This window comes from Anolis sagrei, chromosome 6, assembly GCF_037176765.1.
Source record: "Anolis sagrei isolate rAnoSag1 chromosome 6, rAnoSag1.mat, whole genome shotgun sequence".
In the NCBI taxonomy this organism is placed as follows: domain Eukaryota; kingdom Metazoa; phylum Chordata; class Lepidosauria; order Squamata; family Dactyloidae; genus Anolis; species Anolis sagrei.
The window spans coordinates 63,686,020-63,713,955 of NC_090026.1; the positions used below are offsets into that span (position 1 = coordinate 63,686,020).

Genomic DNA, 27,936 nt, shown 5'->3' on the forward strand with positions numbered 1-27,936 from the left:
TCAGTACAAGTGGAATGAGACTGAATTGTGGAGACTGAGGGATTGAGGGATGCAAATCAATATCTGGGTTTTAGAAGAGGAAGGAGGATGACTATAGTGGCTCTGTGCAGCCTTGGTAGTTTACAACCTTCATCACTAGTGGTGCTGAGGAATAAAATTGTCAACCAAAGAGATTGAGAATCTTGGCTCCTTTGTCTGGGGAAGGAAAAGGACCTATGGGTGAATTTGGCTCAGCCATTTTGTACTACAATTGGGTTTGGTACTGAGTCAGCCAGCAAGAATGATATATTGTAATTGTACTGCTGAACTTTGTAGAGTCTCTTGAGTTGTTTGGAAGTGGATGATACCAAGGCTAGTTTCTTTTTTTTTTTTATATATAAATTTTTATTGATTTTCAGTATAAAAAAAGACAAACATTGGACAACTACACATACAAACATACAAAAGGAGCGAGTATCACTCGCAAGCAGTTTTTCCTATTGTGTTTCTTACATAATTACTTGCTGCTTGCTTATATATACATTTTGCTGCCTGCCCTAAACTACCTTCCCCCTCCCCCCTCACCCATACATACCAACATATATATTCACGTACTCACGATTATCATACATTCAATCAACTTCCAGGGTTGACCGTGAACACCGTAACCAATTGCCTTTCCCTGAGTCTTATTGTCTAGGACTTACTACTCATAGAGGTCATATACTGTTTTAGTTTCCATAGCCCCTGTGGCTATATTTGTTTGAAAGCCTACTAGTACTTTATATTTTCTTTCTTTAGGAAGGTCAAGAATTTACTCCAATCTGTTTTGCTATTTGTTGTTTCATTCTTTCTTAGCAGTTGGGTTAAGCAGTCCATGTTCATAATATCTGTGGCCTTGATGATCCATGAGCTGTATGTTGCTGTTTCCTTATTTTTCCAAGTTCTAGCTATACAAATCCTAGCCGCGGTGGTAAGGTAAAAGAGAATTTTTTCATCGTTCCTATTAGTGACTGGGTTGTTCATTCCTAGTAAGAATAATTCTGGACTGAATGTTATTTCGATTCCTAGTATGTCCTTCATTTTTTGATATACCAATTTCCAGAATTTCTTTATCTTCTTGCATTCCCACCACATGTGTTTGAATGTACCTTTTTTCCTCTTGCATCGCCAGCAGTTCTTATCTGATTTTCCTTTGCTGTATTTTGCTATTTTCTCGGGGGTCAGGTACCAGAGGTAAAACATTTTATACCAATTCTCTTTGATTTCGGTGGCGTATGCATATTTAAGTTTTCTCTTCCACAGTTCCTCCCACTCCGACATAGTGATTGTTCGCCCAATTATCCTGGCCCATTTGATCATAGTTTCTTTAACCTGTTCTTCTTCGGTTGCCCATACTAGTAGTTGCTGGTACAATTTTTTGATTGTCTTTTTCTCCGATTTCAGTATCTTATCCCAAATTTTCTCTTTTCTCTCGAACCCTATTCTTTTATCTTCTTTAAAGTTTTCGTTGACCTGCCAGTAATGTAGCCATGAGAATTTGGGGTCTAATTGCCTTATTTCTTCAAGTGATTTTAACTTTATTTCTTGATGGTCCATTTTTAGTAACTGTCTATAGGTCAGCCATTTTTCATTTGATGATTCTCTGCGCTGTTCTGCCTCGTTGGGAGCTATCCACATTGGCGTTTTCGTGTAAAGCCTCTCCTTGTACTTCTTCCATGTTTTTAGCAGCGATGCCCTGAGCGGATGAGTGTTAAAGTTCTTTTCTCTTGTTGTTTTCCCTTTCCACAAGTAGGCATGCCATCCTTTGGCTAAGTCTTCCCCCTCCAATGCGAGTAATCTGTCGTTTTTTAATGTTGCCCACTCCCGAATATATACTAGTGACGCAGCTTCGTAATAAAGCAGAAGATCGGGTAATCCCAAGCCTCCCCTTTCGGGTTCATCACTTAGATTTCTAAATTTAATTCTGGCCTTCTTGTTCTGCCAAATGAATCTGTTCAATTCCTTCTGCCAGTTTGTTATTGTTTTTACCGATTTAATCACTGGGATCATTCGAAAAAGATATAGCATTTCTGCTAAGATGTTCATTTTTGCCACCGCGATTCTGCCTAGGAGCGATAGGTCCAGTCTCGACCAGTATCTCATTTTTTCTTTTATGGATTTCCATTTGCTGTCGTAATTATTTTTAATCAGCTGGGCATTGCTGGTGGTTATTTGTATCCCCAGATATTTAACTTTCGATGCGATTTCGACCCCCGACTTTTTTCTTAGTTCTTCCTTCCTCCCCCTTGTCATGTTTTTAATCAGGAATTTGGTTTTATCTTTGTTTATCTTGAGTCCTGCTACTTCGCCAAAGTCAGAGAACTCAGCCCACCATTTCTCCCATTGGCTCAGAGGATCCTCTATGATGCACATCACATCGTCAGCAAATGCTGCCACCTTGTAATTATGTGATTTTACTTTTAAACCTTTAATTTCTTTATTATTTCGAATACTGTTGAGCATAACTTCAAGGGTCAGGATATATATTAGTGGGGACAGTGGGCAGCCCTGTCTGGTTCCCCTACTTATATTTATTGGTTTTGCTATCTGCCCATTCACAATGATACATGCTGTCTGTTGCGAGTAGATTGCCTTGATCGCATTTATAAGCTGGTAGCCGGCATCTATTTCCTTCAGTAGTTCCGTTATGAATCCCCAATTGACCCTATCGAATGCTTTTTCTGAGTCCAGAAAAAGGAGTCCTGCTTCTCTTTGATTGTGTCTGTTGTAGTATTCTAGGGTGTTAAGTATCAGCCTCACATTATTGTTTATTTGTCGTCCTGGAAGGAAACCAGTCTGGTCTTCATGGACTCTTGTGCTCAGCACCTTTTTAAGTCTTGCTGCTAACACACCCGCAAATATCTTATAATCCCCGTTAAGTAGGGATATTGGGCGGAAGTTTTTGGTTTTTGTGTTGTCCTGCCCTTCTTTGGGAATTAATGTTATTAATGCTGTTTTCCATGAGTCCGGCATTTTTCTCTCCTCCATTGTTCTGTTTATGACTTTGGTTAGATGTGGTGTTAATGTATTACTAAACGTCTTATAATATTTGTTTGTAAGTCCGTCCGGACCTGGAGATTTGTTCATTGGGAGGCCGGCTATTATTGTCCTTATTTCCTCTTCTGTGACTTTCCTGTTTAATATTTCCCTTTCTTCATCCGTTAGCTTTTTTATTTTCTGTTTCCCTAGATATTGGGCTATCTTTTCTTTGGGGATGTTGTCGTTCGTGTATAATTTTTTGTAGAATTTGCGAAATTGATCTTCTATTTCTGTCTGTTTTGTGTAGCATTTCTCTCCCTCCTCTATTTTGAGTATTTGTTGTTTGGACTTCTTCCTTCTGATTTTCCAGGACAGATATTTTCCTACTTTGTTAGCATTTTCGAATTGATTTTGTCTTAAGTATTTTATTTTTTTACTTATTTCTTCTAGTTGCAATGAGTCTGCTCTTTTCCTTAGTATCTCTAATTGTAATTTCACTTTCTTGTTGTCCGGATGTTTTTTCAATTCTCCTTCTGTTCTTTCTATTTCTCCTTGTATCTCTCGTTGCTTTTCTTTCCTGACTTTGTTCTTTTTTGCTTTTTGTTGTATAAAATGCCCCCTAATGTATGCCTTGGAGGCGTCCCATATGGTCTCTACGTTCGTGTCTTGTTCTGTGTTGAACTGAAAGAACTCCTCTAGTATTTTCCTGTTAACTTCCTGGTCTTCAGCTCTTTTTAACAGAAAGTCGTCTAGTTTCCACCTTTGTATTCCTTGCCTATTGTCTGGTTTTGCCAAAGTGAGTTCTAATGGGGCATGGTCTGAATTAATCCTCGTTTGGATATTGATTTTGGATGTTCTTGCTATTATTGATTCTGATCCCCATATCATGTCGATGCGAGACCATGAGTTGTGGCGTTCCGAGAAGAAGGTGTAGTCCCGTACATTTGCATTAAAGAATCTCCAGATGTCCCGTAGCCCTAGTTTATCTTTTAGTGTTTTGAATTCCTTGGGAAGTTCTCCGGCGTGTTGGTTCTTTATTTTATTGGGGCTTTTTGTTTTGTCTATTTTGTTGTCTAAAACCCCATTGAAATCGCCCATTATGATTAGGTCATCATACTCCTGTTCTAGTATTTTTTTATGGAGCTGTTCTACGAATTTTGTTTTTGTTCCATTAGGCGCATAGATGTTGCACAACAGTATTTTCCTGTCTCCGAATTCAATGATAGTGCCTAGGATTCTACCCTCCTGGTCTTTGAAGACCTGTTTTGAAGGTATTCTCTCATTTATGTACGTTACTACCCCCCTCTTCTTTTCACCTCCCGATGAATAATATGTTTTTCCTAGGTTTTTTTGTGTTAGATAAGACACATGTTTATGACATATATGTGTTTCCTGGAGCGACATAACATCAAAATGTCCTTTCATAAGATGGTGCCAAATTTTTTTTCTTTTATTGGGATTGTTCAAACCATTTACATTTACAGAATATATTTTAATTTTTTGGGCCATTATTGCTATTATTGTCTTTCTCGTTAATCCTAGTCACCACTGCCAGTTCCGCAAAGCTCTTATATCCTTTTGGGGATGCTTCTCTTGGTCTTTTCCTTAATCTTTCTTCGGTAGTCTCCTCCATATTATCTTCGTCTGCGTCCTTTCCTTCGTTGTCGTTTTTCAGTTGTTCGCCGCCTTTTCCCAGGTATCTCTCGTAAAATTCCTTTGCCTTAAACTCTGATGTTAGCCTATGTTGGTTTCCATCCCACGTTACCATTAGGCCCTCCCTCCTTTCCCACTTAAATCTTATGTTTTTCTTTTTAAGCTCGTCGGTGAGGAAGAAGTATTTTCGCCTTCTTTCTAGGACAGCTCTAGGTTGTTCTTTTAGAATGGCTATCTTGCTACCTTTGTAGTGGGAGGCTTTCTTGACATTCTCCTTCAGTACTTCGTCCCTAACGCTTTTTTTCCGGAAACAAACAATTATATCCCTTGGGACATTGTGTCTTTTGGCATAATTGGATTGTATTCTATAGACGCGGTCGATATTATCGTCACACTCTTCCCGGCTGATTTGTAATGACTGGGCCACCAGGCTCACAATTATTTCTCTGAGGTTTTCCTTTTCTTCCTCTTGGACATTCCTGAATCTTAGTTGGAATTCTTTTTCCTTGGCCTCTAGATTTTCCTGTTGTTCCTGAAGTGCTTCTAATTTCTTTTCAAATTTTTTCTCCATCGATTGTACCGTTTTTTCTAACTCTCTTTGATGAGTTTTCATTGCTTTGTTCTCCTTTGCATCTTCTATTCTTTCCTGCTTCATGTTTTCAATTTCCTTGTGTATACTTTGTACTTCCTCCCTTAGTGCTGATTGTACTTCTTCCTTGATCTCTTTCTTCATTTCCTCCATCTCCTTCTTTATATTATTGTATTGCTTTTCTTGTTTTCCTTCCAATCTTTGAACGTCCGATTGTAATTTTAGGATTTCTCTCATCAGATCCTTCATTGTGAACTCTTCTTTTTTGGCTGTGGCTTCTTCACTAGACATTTCTTTCGCTTCCTTGGCTTCTTTTACTTGTGGGTCTTTTGTTAGAGAGTCCTTCCTATTCTGTGTTTTCTTCTCTTTATCTTTGTCTATCTTAACCTTCGGTGTTGACATCTTTCTGTTGTTTAGGGCTTGGTCGCCCGCTCTTATATTCTGATTGGGACTTTTAAAGAAGTTTTTATTTTTTATTTTTCCCTTTTTCTTTCTTTTTTCTCTTTTTAACACTCTTTTACTAGCAATGAGATCGGACTATCGTGCCTTTGTCGTGTGCTGGTTCACAGTCATAAATCATTTATCACACAAATATTACAGTTTACTCCTCTATAACAATATAAAGGTCTATATACAATATGGTGAGTGACGTGTATGCCTCATAGAGTATAAGGGAGGGATAGGTGGGAACGGAAAGAGCCGGGGGGGAAGGGATAGGGGGGGGGGTCGGGTAAGCAAAGGGAAGGAGAGAAAAAGGAGAAAGAAGAGAGAGACAAAGAGAGGAAGAAGAAAAGAAAAGAAGGAGAAGAAAAGAGAGAAAAAGAAGAAAGAAGAAAAGAAAAGAAAAAAAAAACAACAAAAAACAACAAAAAAAAAACAAGCCAGATTTCCCCCTGGGTGGGGCAGCGCGCAAAAAGTTAGATGTCACTATTGTTCATAGGGTGCATATCATTTCTTTGAGCACTGCTCTCACTTTTCTGGGTGCCAGCGAGGTCAGTTATTCCCGTTCCCGCTAGAGTCCATTGTCTCTGTGATACTTTGGTCAGAGTCGGAGGTAAGGCGATATTGGGGGGGGGAGGGGGCCTGCTCGTGGCATGTGTTCGTAGGTTTGAAGTTATAGTCCTTAATTCAAACTCTCTATCTACCCCCCTCTCCCTTTCCCCCTCCTCTTCAGTTTTGTACCTTTTTTTTCCTCCTTCTTTGAGTATGATGCCTCCCTGGTTTTCCTGCTGTGTGATGCCTTTCTCTTCGCGCTGCTCCTTACTCGCGGCCCCTCCCCCCCCCCCTCGGCCCCCTCCGCTCTCGGTACTATTCCTGAGTAAGTCACGAGTTCCTGCAGGTGGAGTTTCGTTTTCTAGATGTCTCCACGTCGTGTCCTGGAGTCGTTTCTCCCCTGCTTTTTGCGTCCTGACGCCTGGAGATCGCCGTCTGTCGCCCCGCCGCCCCGCCGCTGCTATTGACGTCCTGGCGTCCTGGCGTCCTTGCGTTTTGCGTCTTGACGTCCCGGCGTCCTGACGTCACCACGCGTCTACTCCGTGACGTCCGCACGTCGGCTCTCCCTCGTGTGGTGCCTGGGTCCGGTGTTTCGTCCTCCTCTCGTCCCGGACCTACCCTGGGATGGCTCCACGGTCGCACAAGCCTCTGCACCTCAGGGCCTCTCTCAGCTGTGTTTGGCTTGCATCCGCATCCGCAGTTCAGTAGTTCCCCAGTTAGTATTGTTTATATTTTATGCCCCGAGTCCTATGCATTCTTCCTTCGGCGTATTTCGGTTTTACAGTTCAAGTAGCGCTGAGCGCTATATTTACACTTAAAGTCCGAAGGTCTACTCTTAGGACGCCCAATTTTCCTCCTAATCTTCCACTGCGGCCACTCACGGGCAGATATTATCACTGGCGTGGGATTAAACTGAGACAGTCCTCTCTTCCACACATTTGGTCTTTCTACCTCTAGGGTTCGCACGTCTGTCCCATCGGTTCGTTTGTCTCTTAAACTTCATGCCTTTCTTATGATACCCTCTATGTACTGCTCACCTCTCCCGTGCACCCGTGCACCCGAAACCGGAAAAGGGTGCGGGGGGGGGGGGGGGTTGCTATTCTTCTTTTCTTTTCTCTGTATTATGCTGACTGTGTCACTTGAACCCTTTCTTCTCTTTCTCTCTTTCTTCCCTTGACTCTTCTCTACCAGTTAAAATGGGGGGTGGCGTCCTCACCAAATCTGGCGTTCCTTGCTGTGCTTGCTTCCCTCGGGTTCGTCTCTCCGAGAGTTTCTCCCCTCAACATAAGGAGAGAGCCCTCACATCGACGGTATCCTTTTGGGTTGGCACCACGAAGACCTCCAATCTTCGTAGGGAGAGTCTAGCTCTGCCTCAGCATATTGCAGGGACAGTTTGCAGAGCGGGAGCTCTGCAATCCGTGGCGTTCGCCATGCTTCCCCCACCGGAAGTCCAGCAGCGTTTTCAGGCTAGTTTCATTCAGGCATGCCAAATCACCTTCTTTCAACAGTAGAGTTGGAAGGAGGGGAAGCATAGTTAAAGCCACATTTTGGACATCTACATCTGGAAGATGAGGTCCAGGGATGATGAATTTGGGTTTTGACCTTGAATCCGAGGGATTTGGTGAGCCAGATGATGAGATTGTTGTAAAGCTGTTGATACTCCATTGGTAAGAGTGTCGCAGTGTTACTGACACTATCTAGGGCCATAGAGACAAATAGTGTGTGGGGATTGGGATAGTGGGGATGTTTCCCCATGCAGATTGCTCTCCCCTCTCAGTGAGTCTGCTGAAGATGGGGGATCTTGATGTTGAAAGGAAGGAGTCAAGGAGCACATGTCACATGATGTTGAATGTCCCAAGGTGGCATCCAAGGGGTCCCTTGTGCTCATAGGTGGGGCCTTGGCTGATGGTATTCAGACATCTGGTAGTGAGAGTTTCATTAGTTTCACAGTTGGGTATGCATTGAATGAACATGTCCATGGTAAGTGGGAATGGGAAAGGTAATGTTTGGATAAAGCCGAAGGCATAAAGATAAGAGAGAGCTATGGTGGTAGTTGGAAGTGGAAGAATTTGCGGTAGTAACAGGAGTCCATTATCAATGTATAAGCATAAGGTGGGTCAAACAAGCGAGAATTGTAGGAGGAGGATGACAAAGCCGTATTCTCCAGTGTAAGTAGTAGTCGTGTTATTCTAGAAGGTACTAGTGGTGTGGCCAATAAGGAAGTCTGTCTTTGGAAAGGATTGAGACTTTGGTTAGGATTTAGGGGAGATCTGCCAGGCCTCTCTTGGGGATCCTCAGGATTGGTACCAAATGAAAGTTCTAATGACCAAAAATAGTGCAATCAGGAATGAGAGTAATGGTTCAAACTGAAAGCTGCCTGGGTGTTGGGTAATAGTCTTGAAGTCTCAAGGGATGAAGAATATTGATAGTCGGAGGAGCAGGCCTGAGCCACTCATGATGAAGCCATCCATTCCAAAGCAGTAGTGAAGTCAAGGGGCTAAGTTGCCTGGGTGGCAGCTAGATACTTGGAAGATCTACAGGCGAGTGCCAGAGTCCACACAGTCTTTCCTTCAGAGGGTTGGTCTGGTTCAGGTAGTGTAGCCAGGGACTTGTCATTGTCCAGATGGTATGGTTGTATGTCGCACAGCACATTTCACAAGAACTGTTATTCACAACTAATTTTTCCCAGAATCATGGGGAAACTGACTGACTTTGCCTTTCTCATAGTTAGTGTACATGGATTTTTTATCATTAGGATAATATGACAAAATGCTAAAACTGATTTGGAACTTTCTAACCAGTATGCCATTATTGATTATGTTTAACGTATTTTACTTTTATTCGAAGTCTGGCATTAGGTTTAAAGACTTGTAGAAATAACAGTGGTGCAAATGTCTTCGGTATGGACCGAGTTGTCGAGCAGCACAAAAAACCTGAATTTGAATGATGAGCTGGGACCACAATGAGATCTACTGATAGCTCATGGATTTTTTTTTGAGAAAAAGCATAGAAGCTGCCAGGTTACTTTTATCCCCTTTTGTCAATTTGTCATGAAGGGAAATCAAATGTCCTGAAATTGGAGGGCCTGTGTGTGCCTTGAGCCTGTCCTGAGATATTGGAGATGGAATAGATGGAGCTGGCCAGGTTTCAGTCACTTGAGATGCCATGCATGTTGAGGAAGTTAAAAGACTTTTCAGCCCAAAGATGTTGTTTGCAAATTTATTATTTATTTATTTCTAGTATTTCTATCTTGTCTCTTCTCTATCCCCAAAGGGGGACTCCGGACGGCCAAGCAATGTGTCATGGCCCATTTTTTGCAGATGTATTGGCTGATTTGAAGGCGTATCCCCAGATCCTGATTCATGAAGTCTCAACAGATCGGGCAGGAATTTATCTGATGATCTTCCCCAAGAAGGAGGCACTTGGCAAGTGCATCAAAATGAAGAATCTTTCCTCCATATGGGGTGCAGTGTGAACAAGGCTATCCAAGATGGCAGGAAGAAAATACTGATACAGTTGGTGGTTGTAGGGAAGGGAGAATTGAAAAATGCAAGAGAAAATTGCTAATCAACAACTGATTATTGCCATCTGTCACACAATTAACTTCAATAAACAGAGGAAACCATCTTTTGGCACTACTTATATAGTGTTGCTCTGTAAAGTTGTTCAGCTCTGGAACATTTCGTGGAAAAAATGCACATAGACGAGACCCAACTGTGTGAAGCAAAGAGACCAAGAAGAAGAACTATCAAATTGCTAGACAGAATATTGATGTGACTTCAATGTTAAGTGGATAACACATTAATAATGCAAATCTTGCAAAGAAAATGTTGCAGGGTTTTTTTTTCCTGAAGACTAAAAAGGCATCTGAATTACTCTTCTGGGTAGTCCATTTTCCTTCATCCATAGGTACTGCCAGTTCTTCACTGATATATGTGATGACTGGAATCTTACAGGATACTTTCAACTAGAGCAGACCTACTGAATCTATTGCTGAATAGTGAAACAAGATGTTAAGTAAACCCCACTGATCCAATTAATCCTCCTTAATTATGAATAACAATATGGATAAGTGGTAAAGGAGAATCAGCTTGTCTATGATATTTTTCCACATTTAAGTGCATCCATACATATGTACTATGATGGTATACAATGACAACCTCATGCTCAAACAAACCAGTCACCTCAGGAAGAAATATGCAGCCCCCTGTTGAGTAACTCTACCTACCTTCTCCTCTGTGGCCCTCCGACTAGAACTCATTACCTGGTGAGATTAGGCAAGCCTCCACCTTAGAAACCTTCAAGAAGGATCTCAAAACCTGGCTTTTCCATTGCGCTTTTGAAGAGTAGCCATACAACCATACACTGTTGCTCCCCCTCAACGTTTTTGTTTCTATAGTTCACTTCCCCCGCTTGTATGAAGGCCTGTGTTGGGACTCAGCCTGTGTGTAACCTTGTGTGTGAACTTGAGCCTGAATCTCTGATTGTATTGTCTAATGTTGATAATATTGATGTAAATATTGAAGGGCATAAAATAATTTAGGCCTAGTGAAGGGCCTAGTTTGGATAGTGAGGCTGAAGTGATCAATGAGGATGAAGTTCAAGATGGAGATACTTTGGTCAGTAAAAATCCTACAGGCTTTGATTTAGAGGCTTCAAGGGAAAAGCCAAGTTCTCATGAGAAAGAAAATTCACTCCCTTCTCCTTCTGGCTCAAGCTTGCAATGATAACAGCCGCAGTTTAGAGATAAGCCAGAGCCACAGGGAGACTCAATGTTTACGTAGGTCTGAGAGAATTCGACAACTGAAACCAAAGATTAGAGTTAGCCGTTATCAGTTTCTGGGATTTAAGAGTGGCCATGCGGGGGATTTTCTCAGATCAAGAATCGTTTAGTTCAAGTACAAAGCTCCAAGGTTTTCCAGTTTCCAGCGGCCTGGTCTCCAAGGGAATTTCTGACTTCAAGTGAGATTTAGCAGGGGCTAATCTGTTAATTGAGAGTTTTCTGGATTTTACTGCTTTGGATTTTCTGCAAGCTTTCTGGACATTGCTGTTGGCTGTTTCATTTTGACTTCTTTACCTTTGGACTTCTCTCTTTTTTATATTCATCATTCAATAAAAGGGATTGTATTTTCCTAAACCAAGGTGTGGTGTATTAATGACAAGAGGACCCTGTTTCCTGAGCTGGAGTGCAACCTTGTTTTTTACGACCCCATTTCTTTATGAGCTTCTTCCTCACAAATAATCTGCTCAATTCCTATCTCACCCTGAGTTTTTAGTATTTTATCTTGCACATGTGGCTCGCTTATTGTCATTGTGATTGTGAATGATTTTGTATTGTGTTTTTATATTGCTTACTGTATTCATATGTTTTATGTATTTTACTGTGTTGTTATTTGTGCTTGGTTTTATTTTATTATAATATGCTGTTGGGCTTGGCCTCATGTAAGCCGCCCCGAGTCCCCACTGGGGAGATGGTGGCGGGGTATTAATAAAGATTATTATTATTATTATTATTATTATTATTATTATTATTATTACAACAAGGCTCTTTCCCCCTCAACAACATTACTCACATCTATCGCCCAAATAAGAACTTCTAAATTTCTCCTGGAATCTTTTCCTCTAATGAAATCAAGTGTTAGTTTTCCCACAGCAGCTTGATCATAGTCAGAGGTTTTCCTCATTCCTAAGTATTATGGCAGAATTTACAGAGTAACCCTGGTGTTTTGAAGACTCATATTGTTGGGTTGTTGTAGGTTTTTTCGGGCTATATGGCCATGGTCCAGAGGCATTCTCTCCTGATGTTTCGCCTGCATCTATGGCAAGCATCCTCAGACGTAGTGAGGATGCTTGCCATAGATGCAGGTGAAACGTCAGGAGAGAATGCCTCTAGACCATGGCCATATAGCCCGAAAAAACCTACAACAATCCAGTGATTCCAGCCATAAAAGCCTTCGACAATACTCATATTGTTATTTTAAATTTTGGTTTAAGAATAAATATTACCTAAGAATAATGAGTTGTAAAAATGTATTCAGTTTTCTCCTTGCTGCAAGAACATTTGGCAAACAAATACTCATGCAGGCAATAAAAAGAAACACTAGACTATGCCTACAAGCTATGCTACTGCTACTCATATCTTTTTGTCCCCACAATGATAGGTGACTGAGGCTCAAATTCCTGACATTTGCATTAACCAACTTCTCATAACTTGCAATGAGTAACCAGTTCATACCAATTTACCAAGAAATCAATCTGTCATCACATAACAGAACTGCAAGAGTCTTATTTACGAATCTTAAGAAATGGCTTCACTGGCAATATTGTTAATGTAAACATGTATACATTTCAAATTGTTAAGAAATAGACAAGGAACCTCTAGCCTGTAATTTGATTATGGCCTAACACGTCAACCTAGCCAATATTCTTTAGAAAGGGAGAGAGACAGGAATTACTGAACAAGGTGTCTTTCAGAAAGCACCTCAACATATTTTGGTTCTTTCTTTGATTAGAAAGAAAAAGGAAAACTGGCCAGTTTGGGACTCAGCTATTCTAAGGAATAACTGTTCAAAGCTCCACTGTGGTTCAGCTGGCTTTATCCATTTTCTCCCCTTTCTCTAATAGGAAAAGAGAGACAGAGAAGCCAATTCATGATCCACCTTGTGCTTTGAGGCTCAGTCACTGCTCTTGATTCTTTCAAACACCACATGTAGCACTATACCATTCAGCTGATACCTAGTAAAACTATTCTTCCAGTCATTTGTGTGCTGAGTCTATATGAAGTATGTCTTAACATATGAATATTAGTGACAGTGTGTGGGTGAGAAGTAGCCACTTTCAGTCTCCTTTGTGGAGAGAAGAAGCTGGGTATAAATAAACATAAATAAGAATAATAATATATACTCATGTAAAAGTCTAAAAATTATAGTCCAAAATTAAACCTGAATCGACTTATCCACAGGTTGGTGTGCGTGCTACATCTTGTTGTTGTTCATTCGTTCAGTCGCGTCTGACTTTTCATGACCTCATGGGCCAGCCCACACCAGAGCTCCCCTGTCAGCCGTCACCACATCCAGCGCCTTCAAGGTCGAGTCAGTCACTTCAAGGATCCCATCTATCCATCTTGCCCTTGGTTGGCCCCTCTTCCTTTTTCCTTCCTTTTCCCCCAGCATATTTGCCTTCTCCAAACTTTCCTGTATTCTCATTATGTGGCCAAAATACTTCACCTTTGCCTCTACTATCCTTCCCTCCAATGAGCAGTCAGGCTTTATTTCCTGAAGTATGGACTGGTTGGATCTTCTGAACTTTCCTCCAACACCACAGTTCAAAAGCATCTATCTTCCTTCACTCAGCCTTCCCTATGCTCCAGCTCTCACATCTCTAGGTGACTACGGGGAATACCATTGCTTTAACTACGTGGATCTTCGTTGACAGTGTGATGTCTCTACTCTTCACTGTTTTATCGAGATTGGACATTGCTCTCCTCCCAAGAAGTAAGCGTCTCCTGATTTCCTGGCTGCAGTCTGCGTCTGCAGTAATCTTTGCACCTAGAAATACAAAGTGTGTCATGGCCTCCACGTTTTCTTCCTCTATTTCCCAGTTATCAATCATTCTTGTTGCCATAATCTTGGTTTTTTTTTTGTTTAGCTGCAACCCAGCTTTTGTGCGTTCTTCTTTCACCTTGATTAGGCGGCTACATCTTAGCTCTTATTTAAAAAAAGGAATCTTCCCTTTCTCTGAGTAGAGTGGTGAAAGGCATGTTTCAGACATCCCAGGATGATCCAGAAGAAATACTGACCCACTTTATTCTCTCCTGGCATTCGTTCTGGCCTTTTTGAATGCCTGGTTAGGGCAACAGTGTTGGTGGCAGGGCCATCTGTCCCCATGAGGCAGCATTGGGGTTTTCCCAGCTCTGCAATATGAGGATTGGTGTGCAGAGACAGCAGTATTATGTTAGTCTTGATATATAGTTCTGCCATCAGTTGAATATGAAATGATGTGCACTACGGCAGCCTCTGTTCATGGCTATGATTCATTTTTTATGTGCAGAGGGGGGCATTCTGTAAAAGGCAGTCATGTAACTCAGCAGCACTATTGTTCACAATAGATAGATATGTCAGAAATATACACTACAGAATTGAGTAACATTCCTCTTTATTTTGCTTTGACATTCTGTCAGTTTTTTATGCTAAGCAAGAAGGTGAGATGTTTTTATTATAGAAAAACATGAGCACCTCTTAAAGCTGTCACAGGAAGTTGGTTGTCTTAGGAATCCTTATAAAATAACAGTGTTCTGGCCGACCACTCTTTCACACCAAACTAAATTTCAAATTGCAATAAATCCACTTGAGGAAGGGAATTGCTTCTTATGTTGATAATATATATTGAACAAGTGACACAGTGCCGACCCTTTCAAATTTGATCATCTGTATTTTAATGTTGTATGCTGGCATTAGCTGGGCCATCTCTTCACTGGGAAAAAGAAGTAACCCTTTAAAAAGAGCTCATATGTGATGTTTCTGAGCAGTGAACTACTGCAGTGTATTTTTTGTGTGTCAGGAGCGACTTGAGAAACTTCAAGGAGCAGTGGGTTAAACCCCTGTGCTGGTGGGACTGAAGACCGACAGGTCACAGGTTCAAATCCGGGAGATAATGAACATGGACATATTGACGTGTTGGTTATCTCCAAATCAGGGTCTACCCAAGAAACAAACGAACTGGGACCCGGTTAAGGAATACTTTCAACAATTGAACATACAATTTATAATTTGAAGAGGAAAGATCACAAGAGGACATATATGGGACAAAGGGGAAGCTAATGATTTTACTACATAAATCAGTGTTTCTCAACCTGGGGGTCGGGACCCTTAGGGGGGTCGCGAGGGGGTGTCAGAGGGGTCGCCAAAGACCATCAGGAAACACATTTTCTGTTGGTCATGGAGGTTCTGTGTGGGAAGTTTGGCTCAATTCTATTGTTGGTGGGATTCAGGATGCTCTTTGATTGTAGGTGAACTAAACATCCCAGCAAATACAACTCCCAAATGTCATGGTTTATTTTCTCTAAACTCCATCAGTGTTCACATTTGGGCATATTGAGTATTCATGCCAAGTTTGGTCCAGATCCATCATTGTTTCGAGTCTACAGTGCTTTCTGGATGTAGGTGAATGACAATTCCAAAACTCAAGGTCAATGCCCAGCAAACCTTTCCAGTATTTTATGTTGGTCATGGGAGTTCTGTGTGCTTGAGTTTGGTTCAGTTCCATCGTCGGTGGAGTTCAGAATACTCTTTGATTGTAGACGAACTACAAATACCAGGAACTACAACTCCCAAATGACAAAATCAATCTCCCCCCACACCACCAATATTCAAATGTGGGCGTATTGGGTATTTGTGCCAAATTTGGTCCAGTGAATGAAAATGCATCCTGCATATCAGATATTTACACGACGATTCATAACAGTAGAATATACAGTTATGAAGTAGCAACGAAAATAATTTTATGGTTGGGGGTCACCACAACATGAGGAACTGGATTAAGGGATCACGGCATCAGGAAGGTTGAGAAACACTGATATAAATGATAATATTGAAGAAAGACTAAATGACCACCAAAGATTAGATGAAAGTCAACCATTTCTTTCTTTCTTCTATTTTCTCTCTTCTATCATTTCTAACTTTCTTTGAATTAAAATGTTCTCCCTCTTTTGATGTTAAAGGAAAATCTTCCTTATATTCTTTCTTTTGTTTTTGTTTGGTTTTTCATTATAATAATAAATATAAATAAATAAATAAATAAATCCGGGGAGAGCATGGATGAGCTCCCTCTGTCAGCTCTGACTCCCCATGCGGGGACATGAGAGAAGCCTCCCACAAGGATGGTAAAACATCAAAGCATCTAGGCATTCCCGGGGCAACATCTTGCAGACGGCAACTTTCTCACACTAGAAATAACTTGCAGTTTCTCAAGTGACTTCTGACACACACAAAAACTCTGTATTCAAACTATGCTCCCACAGACCACACATTGCCATTGGTAAAACTTTTTCATTTGGACTATAATTTACACGTTTTATCTATATGACACCTAAGAGTTTTTCCAGATGTAACAATAGACAGACATCTTGAGAAAATCAGTGTTTTTGTTTAAAAATGAGAGCCTAAGAAATGGACACTGTGCCGTCAGCCCAGACGCTATAAAAAATAAGACTGCGATGTGCTTCTCTCTATAGCTGAGCGAACTGCAGTTGTCTATCTTGAAAACTTAAGATACTAAGCAACTGAGACTAGTACTGGTTTTAAACATCAAAAAAGAATATTTACACAAACTCCTTGAAGACTTGGCACAGTTCATACAGTTGCAAACAAACAGTCAATAGATGAAGCTCCAAAAATATTCTTTCCTTTCTATAGTTACAGAGGCAACGCTTTCTCCAGATGGCAGATAAGATTCTGAAATCTTAACACCCTAACCTAAAGCTGTTGTGGTTTAGAAAAAGGCAGGCTTTTTCCCTATCTATAACTTAAGGTCAGTCCTGGAGACAAAGCAGTCATAACTCTCTCTCTATAACTATATAACTCAATCTTCTCAACTAAGCTTATCTGTCTATAATATCTCAAAAACAGCTCAAAACACAATATACTATCTCAGGTTAGCTTAATACTTATCTATAGTGTATATAGTTTTTGCAATGGTTTCCCAAAGGAAAATCTTCCTTATATTCTTTCTTTTGTTTTTGTTTGGTTTTTCATTATAATAATAAATATAAATAAATAAATAAATAAATAAATCCGGGGAGAGCATGGATGAGCTCCCTCTGTCAGCTCCGACTCCCCATGCGGGGACATTACAGAAGCCTCTCACAAGGATGGTAAAAACATCCTGGCGTGCCCTGGGCAACATCCTTGCAGATGGCCAATTCTCTAACACAACCCCTGAGGATGCCTGCCACAGATGCAGGCAAAATGTCAGGAGAGAGTGCTTCTAGAACATGGCCATATAGTTCGAAAAACCTACAACAACCCAGTGATTCTGGCCATGAAAGCCTTCGACAATACAAACATTAGGATCTTTATACCAATTTACTAATTATTCTTGAAGTGGCTGGTGAATTCTATGCATTATTTTAAGTGCTCAATTGCCTTCTATGTCAGAATCTGATAGTATGTGAAACAGCCCTTTAAAGAAGCTATTATAGAAGGGATAACAGTGCACTCTTTCAGTATCTTTATATGATCCTTAAACATAATTACACACTAATGGGTCAAAGGCTTTCTTCCTCCTATGCTGAGGGCAGCCACTTGACAGTCCCCACATAAAATCTATTTGTTACACAACTCCCTGCACCCTAATTTTTAGACTTTCGGTAAAAACTGGATTTCACTTACTGCCAGTGACCCAGAAACCCACTCACTGGGAACCCCTCCCAATCAGTGGTGAGTTCTCATTCATACAAACCATTTGGGAATTGCTGCTAAAGAGATAATATGGTAAAAATGAAAGCCATAGCAACAATGAATTGAAGATGTTATACAGATAAATGATCATGAAGTTTTCCAATTACCGGGCCTGTTCATAATGGTCTTTGCATGCTTTTAGTCTCCATTTCTTGCCTAATGCTTACCGATCAATAATGGCACACATATCAATGCTGACATTGGCAAAACTTCCCAGCTTTCCTTGTTCTACTGCGTGCAAATCCACCAGTTGATCATCCACATGAATAAGTTGCATGCAACCTTGGAACGACTGTTGTACAAAACCTGTGTGCAGAAAAAGGGAGAAGAGAGGTGTAATATTTGATATGAGTTTAACCAAATATTTCAATCTGTACCTCCCAATATTTTTTTCTATTTCCTTGTTAGAACAACACATTTAAAATCATTAATGTTTAAAAAAATAAAACGAGGGAGAGATCCAAAAAGACAGAGAAGAATTATAACACACGAGACAAATGAATATTACAGCAAAGCAAGCCTTAATTCCCCCGAGAAGTCAAGATAGTAAACTGAGACTGTTGTACTTTGAACATACCAAGAGAAGAGTGGACTCATTAGAAAATACAATAATGCTTGTTAAAGTGGAAGGCAGTAGAAAAAAGGGGAAGGCTGCATTACAGGTGGAGAGAGTCAATTAAGGAATCCCTGACCCTGGGTTGGTAAGGCCAGAGTGGAAGCATTGATGAAAGAGTGAGTTGGAGATCTCTCATTCATAGGGTTGTCATAAGCCAAAGTTAATGTGACAGCAATTAACAGCAGCAGCATTTGGTATATTTGCTAAAAGTACAAAAATAGCTTGGGGCTCAAATTGCAAGCACATTAGGAACTTAGCAAATATATTAGTATTTCTCAGTAATCACAATGTTATCAGTTGTTCCATCTCCCAGGAGTTTGATTTGCCTTGCCCCATAGTTGTAGGAAATAGCACCCCTTCTGCATTTTTTCCAGGGTTGTTACAGACTCACCCTGATAGTTAACCAGTAATAGAGGCTTGAAGTCAGCCTGCAAAGCCTTTGCTGCTGTTGGCTTGCAAAAGTATCCTTTTGATTTTATTTATGTATTTATTTATTTATTTGACTTGTATACCGCTACTCCCAATTTGGCTCAGAGCGGTTTATAGCAGTAGATTAAAATAATACAATTAACTTTAAAGGTAAAGGTAGTCCCCTGACATTAAGTCCAGTCATGCCTGACTCTGGGGAGTGGTGCTCATCTCTATTTCTAAGCCGAAGAGCCGGCGTTGTCCATCGACACCTCCAAGGTCATGTGGCCGGCATGACTGCATGGAGCGCCGTTACCTTCCCGCCGGAGCGGTGTCTATTGATCTACTCACATTTGCATGACAATTAACTTTAAAATACAATAAAAACAAGAACAGACATAGTCCTGAGTTATTCACCCATCGAAAGCTTGTTGGAAGAGAAAGGTTTTACAGGCTTTCTGAAAAGCAAGTAGGTCTCGGATAGATCGGGTTTCAACTGGCAAGGCATTCCATAAATAAGGGGCTACAATTGAGAAGGCTCTCTGCCTAGTACAGGACAGATGGTAAGTTCAGATGTTGGGGACTTCAAGCAAATTTTGGTCTTTGGATCGAAGTAATCTCTGGGGTTGGTAGGGGGATAAGCGGGCCCTCAGATACGCTGGCCCCAGACCATATAAGGCCTTAAAGGTTAGTACCAGCACCTTGAAAGTAATCCGGTACTCAATCGGTAGCCAGTGCAGCTGTCGTAGAATTGGGGTGATACGACACCTCGCCGGCACCAGGGCGAGAAGACAAGCCGCAGCATTTTGCACCAGCTTCAGTTTCTAGATCACTGACAAAGGAAGACCAATGTAGAGGTGCCAGCTGCGCCCGTACCTTGGGAAGTCTGACTTGGCCACAGTAGTCCACGCTCTGGTTACATCCCACCTAGACTACTGCAATGCTCTCTACATGGGGTTGCCCTTGAAGACGGCCCGGAAGCCTCAATTAGTCCAACATGCGACAGCCATGATTCTAACAGGAGCAGAACGCAGGGAGCATACAACCCCCCTGTTGCGCCAGCTCCATCTGCTACCGGGCTCAATTCAAGGTGCTGCCATTGACCTATAAAGCCTTAAACGGTTCCGGCCCAAGCTATCTAGCCAACCGCATCTCTTCCTATGAACCCACCAGGACTTTGAGATCTTCCGGGGAGGCCCTGCTCTCGATCCCGCCAGCTTCTCAAGCACGGCTGGTGGGGACGAGAGATAGGGCCTTCTCGGTGGTGGCTCCTCGGCTGTGGAACGCCCTCCCCACGGACATTAGATTAGCACCATCTCTAATGGTATTCCACAAAAAAGTGAAGACCTGGCTGTTTGTGCAGGCGTTCGAATCACTAGTGCAATGATTGGTAATGAACATAGGAATGGAACAATGGATGACGAATCTGGATTATGTTTTGATGATGAGACGATAGGGATTGGTTATTGTAGTAATTGTTTATTAATTGTGTAATGTGTTAAGTTGTTAACTGTTTTTACATTGTTGCATTGAATTTTTGCTGTTCTTATTGGTTGTGAACCGCTGTGAGTTGCCTTCGGGCTGAGAACAGCGGTATATAAATAAATAAATAAATAAATAAATAAATAAATAAATAAATAAACAAATAGAGGCCGTTACAGTAGTCAAGCCTCGAGATGACCGTCGCCTGGATCACCGTAGCCAGGTCGTTCCTAGATAGGTAGGGAGCCGGTCGCCTAGCCTGACGTAGATGGAAAAACGCAGATCTGCTCACAGCAGAGACCTGGGCCTCCATTGTGACCAGGGGGTCCAATAAGACACCAAGACTTTTTACAGAAGGTGACGGACGTAGTGTCTCACCATCCAGGGTAGGTAGCCGGGTGGATCTCCCTCCCACCCGGACGGCCCAGCCAAAGGATCTCCGTCTTCGCTGAGACTGCCCCTTTTTCCTGGGGATGAAATCTCCATTTTGAGAAGCTCTTCTGCCTTCTACAGTATAGCAAAAAACTCAGATGTGCTTGTGGTCAAGCCAGGCCAGCTCAGACAAGCCATCGTAAATACTAACCTCTTGCCTTTAAAACTAGTTCTGAGTTTAGATAGGGAAAGACCTGCTCTTTCTAAAATAGCAACTCAGCACTAGGGCAGAGAATATCCCAGGATTTCTCTGCCATTGGAAGAAGCTCTACCTACTTCGCCTCCAAGCTAGCTTTGAGTTTAGATAGGGAAAGACCTGCTCTTTCTAGTAAAGCGACTCAGGGTGGAGAGTATTCCAGGATTTCTCCACCATTGGAAGAAGTTAACTCAGCAGCTGAAGGGAAAGGTAGAAAGGAACATCCACATGATTTTATAAGTCGACTGTTTGTATTTGTAACCTCAACAAGTTGTGCCAAGCCTGTCAAGGATTTTGAGAAAATAAAAATCTTGTTTGATGTTCAATCTGGAGATGTCTTAGTTGCTGGGACTCCTGAGCTTCAAAGTAAGCCCCCCGCGGTCCACCCAGCTAAAGAAAAAAGCACATCATACTTTCAACCTTAAAGTGCCTAGATGTGACTGCACATCCGTTCTGTATAAGTCCATCATGTTGAGTCTTTCTATAGCTACAGGACAATAACAATACCCACTACGGTTAAAGCTTTATTAATGTAGTGGAATGATCTGTTGTGATTTTATGTAATAACTAGCTGTATCCGCCATGTGTTGCTGTGGCCAACCTTCCCTCTCTCCTTCCTTCCTTCCTTCCTTCCTTCCTTCCTTCCTTCCTTCCTTCCTTCCTTCCTTCCTTCCCCTCCCTCCCTCCCTCTCTCCCTCCCTCCCTCTCTCCCTCTCTTTCTTCTTTCTTTCTTTCTTTCTTTCTTTCTTTCTTTCTTTCTTTCTCTCTCTCTCTCTTTCTCTATCTCTCCTTCCTTCCTTCCTCCCTCACTCGCTCGCTCCCTCCCTCCCTTCCTTCCTTTTTTTCTTCTTCCCTTCCTTCCCACACCTTTTCTTTCCCTTCCCCCTTTTCCCCTTTCTTCCTTCTCTACCTATTCTTGGACTGCAACTCCCAGCAGTCCTCCTGATCTATCGATCTACCTACCTACCTATCTCTATCTAATCTATCTATCTGGAGGATTGCTGGGAGTTGCGGTCCAGGAATAGGAAATTGGAAATATGCAGGGGTTGGGATGCTCTCAAAGAAATCCAAGGAGAAGAAAGCTTGCAGCTTGGAAGCAGTGCATTTGGATTATCCTCCTCTCCTAAAGGGCCTGGTCTAGGGGATGCTAGGAGTTGTAGTCTGGAAGAGAGTGTAGATATGCTATTGTGTGTTTTGTTTGCCAATGGGAGTCGTTTTTGCACATGCATTGTAGCGCCTTTTTGCCTTTTAAATCCTTTCTGCAGTGTTTTTCAGTGTTTTTATGAGTGATGGTCACTCGTTGGCCTGTATTGTGTCTAAATTTAGTGTCAATTCATCCAGTGGTTTTTGAGTTATGTTAATTCCACAAATGAACATTACATTTTTATTTATATAGATATAGAAAATACTATAACAGAATGGTATGTTGTATGAACTCACATTTAACAGCCTTTGTCAACCAATCAATAGTATACAAACAATAAAACACTCCAGAAGAAAGGAAAAAAAGAACCCCAGTGTCACTAGCAAAAACAAGCATACTGATATGGCATTGATTTACGCAGAGTGAAGACAGGGCACTAGATGTATTCCACCAGGAAGCTTTCTTGTGCATGCCATATTGAAATAGATAACTCCAAGTCATTTCAACATAGCTAACTGTTCACATTAAAATGAACATTTTGGGACAGTTGGAAAAGCTGTTATGATGTATGTGCAATCTATGGGCTATACTTTGCCTATGCCTTGTCTAAAATGGGTAGACAATTAGTACATAACTTCAGCTTTGCTTCAGTAAGATAAATCTACTTGTTTGCCAGCCTTTATCTGTTAAACCATTATTTTAATATATGCTTGAAACTATTATTTAGGAGTAATTTCAAATATAGGCAGTCTCTGAGTTACAAATATCCAACTTACAAACAACTCATAGCTAAGAACAAGGGTGGAACAGCAGGAAGTGAGAGAAAGCTACACCTAGGAAGGGAAATTCACTCCTGAAAGTTATCAGGGTGGTGGGGGGGGGGGGGTGAGGTGTCCCCAATGAAGCTTTATCACCAATACTTGTTTCCACCACAAACCATTTTTTTTTCAAAATCCAGCTGTCACAAGGTCAGTAAGTGAACAGGGGCACAGAGAGCAAAACAAACACCACACTGGGTCTGTGCATAAGACTGTAGACAGGACATAAATTCTGTGTGCCCAATGGGATGCCACGGCTGCTTCAGACTAAAGGCCTTTGGATTTCCTTAAAAGAGAGTCTTTAGATTGCTTAAAGGTTCAACAAAGTTCTTTATTAATGAAAACAAACAGGTACTTTAAGGTTTTCTTAACAGTCTATTGGCTCTCTCTCAAGCTTGTCCACAGGGAACAGGCACTATCTTCTTAACTGTAACTAATGGGGAAATCCTTAACTTCTAATCTGGGCAGTCTGCCTTTGCCTCTGTTGGCGTGGAGCCCCTGCACCCGGTACCAACTGCTTCTGGCTTCCGCGAGTGACCCTTACCAAACAGAGCTTTGTAGACTTCCAGGGGAAAAGAACTCAAGTTTCCGTGATGGCTGACTGAAGTCCTTCAGCAAAGGAGATGTAGGGCTGTATAACCCCAGCCAAGCTGTGGGCTGTATATCTCCCCGGCCAAGCCGTAGAAGAAGAAGCTTTCTACAGGAGCTCTTGGTATTATGTCCTGCATGAAAGGCTTCTCTGTGTGGACTGAACTCAAAATGGCTCCTATTCCCTCTAAAACCCAAAAAGGAGGTGGAACCAGGGAACCTAACTATAATTGACAGGTGGCTTGCCCTATGATTGCAGCCAAAAGAAGCCACCTATCTGCAGAGTCCTTGAAACTTAGGTCTATAACAAACATTAAATGCAAAGCAAACAAAATTGGAGCTCCTGGTGCAGTTGTACCTGCACACCTTCCCTATGCTATCCATAGCATGTGCGCATACACACACACACTGTATATTTAACTGGTTACACTTTAAAATGTACATGTTCAGATTTATATACAAATTCAAATTAAGAGCACCCCTACAGAACCAATCTTGTTCATAACTTGGGGGCTGCCTGTATTTCTCTATACTGCAATTCGTTATCTGCAAAACTAGAAAACGTATTCTGGGAATACCAAAAAAGGCTGCATATATGTATGACAATAAAGCACTACAAATATATCAACAATATAAACTCTTTTTATTTTAGCCTAGAATGGCACTGTATTTTCAATTCTCCATGACCTGTATATGTAGTTTTTACAAAGAGACTGAAAGGGTTTAGTAACATTTATACTTCAAACTTACACTATAAAATATAGTCTCTTATTATACTTTTCATGGATGGAGAAATAGTACTTCTGTTACCTGCCATTTTCATATAATTCCTAATTTGCAGGTGAATCTTCAATCATTATTTAGTTTGAAATCTCTGTAAGTATGAATCAGGGATTATTATTCCCATTTTGGAGACAGAGAACTACCAAATAAATGTCTACCGAATAAATTCAAGGAAGAGGGGAAATGTGAATCAAAGCCCCACAGGTTACAAGTTAAATGATGCAAGGCTAACGCTTGAGTGAACAAAAGAACACCAGAATTCTGCAATACCAAATATTTATGTTCCTCCTGATTCACTTTCCAAGTTCATCATTTCCTCTATCATTCATAAACCACTCCAGTTCATGAGTAATATAGGGAAGACAATAATAAAGCCAACTGTGACAGAATGCTTGTTATATCCTTGAAAACTAAGCTAAAAAGATTAAATCTACTTTCCCTTGTTGGTCGTGCCACTAAGGATGTCGCAAATCGCCGTAACCTGCTGGCAGTCACGCAGGGGATGTGGGGACCTGTCACCCCATGCCCCATTCCGTCGTGGCTACCCTCCTTCCTCATTATTTATTTGAAACACTAGCCGTCCCCTGCCACGTGTTGCTGTGGGCCATATGGGGGTTCTGTGTGGGAGGTTTGGCCCAGTTCTATCATTGGTGGGATTCAGAATGCTCTGTGATTGTAGTTCACCTACAATCCTCCCACAGGGAGGAGGGAGCAAGCTTGTTTTCTGCTTCCTTGGAGACTAGGACGCGGAACAATGGCTTCAAACTACACGAGAGGAGATTCCATCTGAACATGAGGAAGAACTTCCTGACTGTGAGAGCCATTCAGCAGTGGAACTCTCTGCCCCAGAGTGTGGTGTAGGCTCCTTCTTTGGAAGCTTTTAAACAGAGGCTGGATGGCCATCTGTCGGGGGTGCTTTGAATTTGATTTTGCTGCTTCTTGGCAGGGGGTTGGACTGGATAGTCCAATAGGTCTCTTCCAACTCTATGATTCTATTATTTGTATTTCTATGTGCAAAGATTACTACAGATGAAGACTGCAGCCAGGAAATCAGAAGATGTTTCCTTCTTGGGAGGAGAGCAATGACCAATCTTGAATAGTTAAGAGTAGAAATATCACACTGGCAACCAAGATCCGCATAGTTAAAGGAATGGTATTCCCTGTAGTCAACTATGGATATGAGAGCTGGTCCATAAGGAAGACTGAGTGAAAGAAGATAGATGCTTTTGAACTGTGGTGTTGGAGGAAAATTCTGAGAGTGCCTTGGACTGCAAGAAGATCCAACCAGTCCATACTTCATGAAACAAAGCCCAACTGCTCACTGGACGGAAGGATAGTAGAGGCAAAGATGAAGTACTTTGGCCACATCATGAGAAGACAGGAAAGCTTAGAGAAAACAACGATGCTGGGGAAAATAGAAGGAAAAAGAAAGAGGGGACGACCAAGGGCAAGATGGATGGATGGTATCCTTGAAGTGACTGGCTTGACCTTGAAAGAGCTGGGGGTGATGACGGCCAACAGGGAGCTCTGGCGTGGGATGGTTCATGAGATCACGAAGAGTCAGAAGCGACTGAATGAATAAACAACAACCCTCCTACTAGATACATCCTCTGTTCATGTCCAGCATTTATTTTTTTAAAGTTTTAACTATTACATCTGGCCCGGCCATAGCTTTCTAAATCCTTGTGTGTTATTGTCTATGTGTGAGTTATATTAATTATATTGTTTATTTTGCTTATTCTCTGTTGTTTTTATTGATGTGTTGTTGGGCTTGGCCTCATGTAAGCTGCTCTGAGTCCTTTGGGGTGATGGTGGCGGGGTATAAATAAATTTTTATTATTTATTTATTTATTTATAACTTTTATATACCGGTCTTCTCAACCTCCGAAGAGGGACTCAGGCCGGTTCACAACAAAAGATTCATAAACAATAGTTTAAAACATCACATCCCATAATACACTAATACATCATACATAAAATGCATTAAAATACAATCATATAATTACATAAGGCCAAGTCGTCAGAATGAAACCACAATTCATCACCATCCGTCTGTGTGTTCAAGGGTTATTGACTCACTCATCAAATGCTAAATTCCAGAGCCATGTTTTTACCAGCTTTCCAAAAGTCAGGAGAGAAGAGGCAGTTCTAATCTCCAGTGGGAGAGAGTTCCAGAGCCAAGGGGCCACCACTGAGAAGGCCCTGTCCCTCGTTCCCACAAGATGCGATTGTGAGGGAGGTGGGACCGAGAGCAGGCCCCCTCCAGAAGATCTTAACAACCTTGATGGTTCATAGGGGAGAATCCGTTCGGACAGGTAAACTGGGCCGAAGTCGTTTAGGGATTTATATGTCAGCACCAGCACTTTGAATTGTGCTCGGAAGCTAATTGGCAGCCAGTGGAGCTGGCACAACAGAGTAGTATGCTCCCTGTACCCTGCTCCTGTTAGTAATCTGGCTGCCGTTCGTTGGACTAATTGCAGCTTCCGGGCAGTCTTCAGAGGCAACCCCACGTAGAGAGCGTTGACGTCGTCTATACGGGATATAACCAGAGCGTGGACCACCATGGCCAAGTCAGACTTCCCAAGGTACGGGCGCAGCTGGCGCACAAGTTTTAATTGTGCAAAAGCTCCCCTGACCACCGCCTGACCATTATTATTTATTATTATCCTCAGAACACATTCTGGTTACATTCCTTCAGTATTCAGGTAAATAATTTAAGAGTTATGTGTATTAGGAAAATCAAGGATGAAAAAAATAATAATTGAGGTATAATCTATATATATAAAAATGCTCTGTGCATAATGAGTACCTTAAAAACAAAACAACCAATCAACAAAATCTCACCAAATTTGGCAACAAAAGGAGTGACCATCACTCAAAAAATTATAATTTTGTCATTTGAGAGTTGTAGTTGCTGGGATTTATAGTTCACCTACAATCAAAGAACATTCTGAACTCCATCAACGATGGAATTGAACCAAACTTGGCACACAGTTCTCCCATGACCAACAGAAAATACTGGAAGGGTTTGGTGGGTATGGACCTTGAGTTTGGGAGTTGTAGTTCCCCTACATCCAGAGAGCACTGTGGATTCAAACAATGATGGATCTGGACCAAACTTGGCACAAGCACTCAATACGCCCAAATATGAACACAGATGGAGTTTGGGGGAAATAGACCTTGATATTTGGGAGTTGTAATCACTGGGATTCACAGTTCACCTACAATCAAAGAGCGTTCTGAACTCCACGAACAACAGAATCGGGGCAAACTTCCCACACAGAACCCCCATGACCAACAGAAAATACTTAAGGCCATCCAATCCAACTCCCTTCATCAGGGCAAGAAAATGTAATCAAAGTCCTCCTGACAAAGAGCCATCCAGCCATAGAGATAGATAGATAGTAGGCCTGGGCGGTTTCGTTTCGTTAATTCGTAATTCGTTAATAATTTGTTAATTTTTCCAATTACAAAACGATAACAAACCATTCTGGAGCAATTATTTTAAAAAAACGAATTTTTAAACACGTTTTGTAAATGCTTCGTATTTTGTTATTGTATTCGTTTCGTTATTGTTCTGAGGTCGTTTCGTTATTATTTCCGCATGTCTGGGCCAGTTTTATGGCTTAATTAGTGAAAAAAAAATTATAATATCACACCAACAGTCAACAACAGAGGGAGAGGGAAGCTTCAGAAGTTTTTGGAGGTTTTTTAGCGTATTTCGCGGTTGCGTCCGCCATTAACGAATCGATTCGTTATTGTTTCGGAAATCGATTCG

At 41.5% G+C, this 27,936-nt stretch overlaps 1 protein-coding gene across 1 annotated transcript in view; it reads right to left on the minus strand.

The window, feature by feature from the left end:
* Positions 1-27,936, minus strand: part of CNTNAP2 (contactin associated protein 2) — a 1,109,924-nt gene that overhangs the window by 210,467 nt on the left and 871,521 nt on the right. Inside the window, exon 10 of the mRNA XM_060781556.2 lies at positions 17,859-17,997. Within this exon, the coding sequence (XP_060637539.2) occupies positions 17,859-17,997 (139 nt within the window). The remainder of the gene's footprint in view (positions 1-17,858; positions 17,998-27,936) is intronic.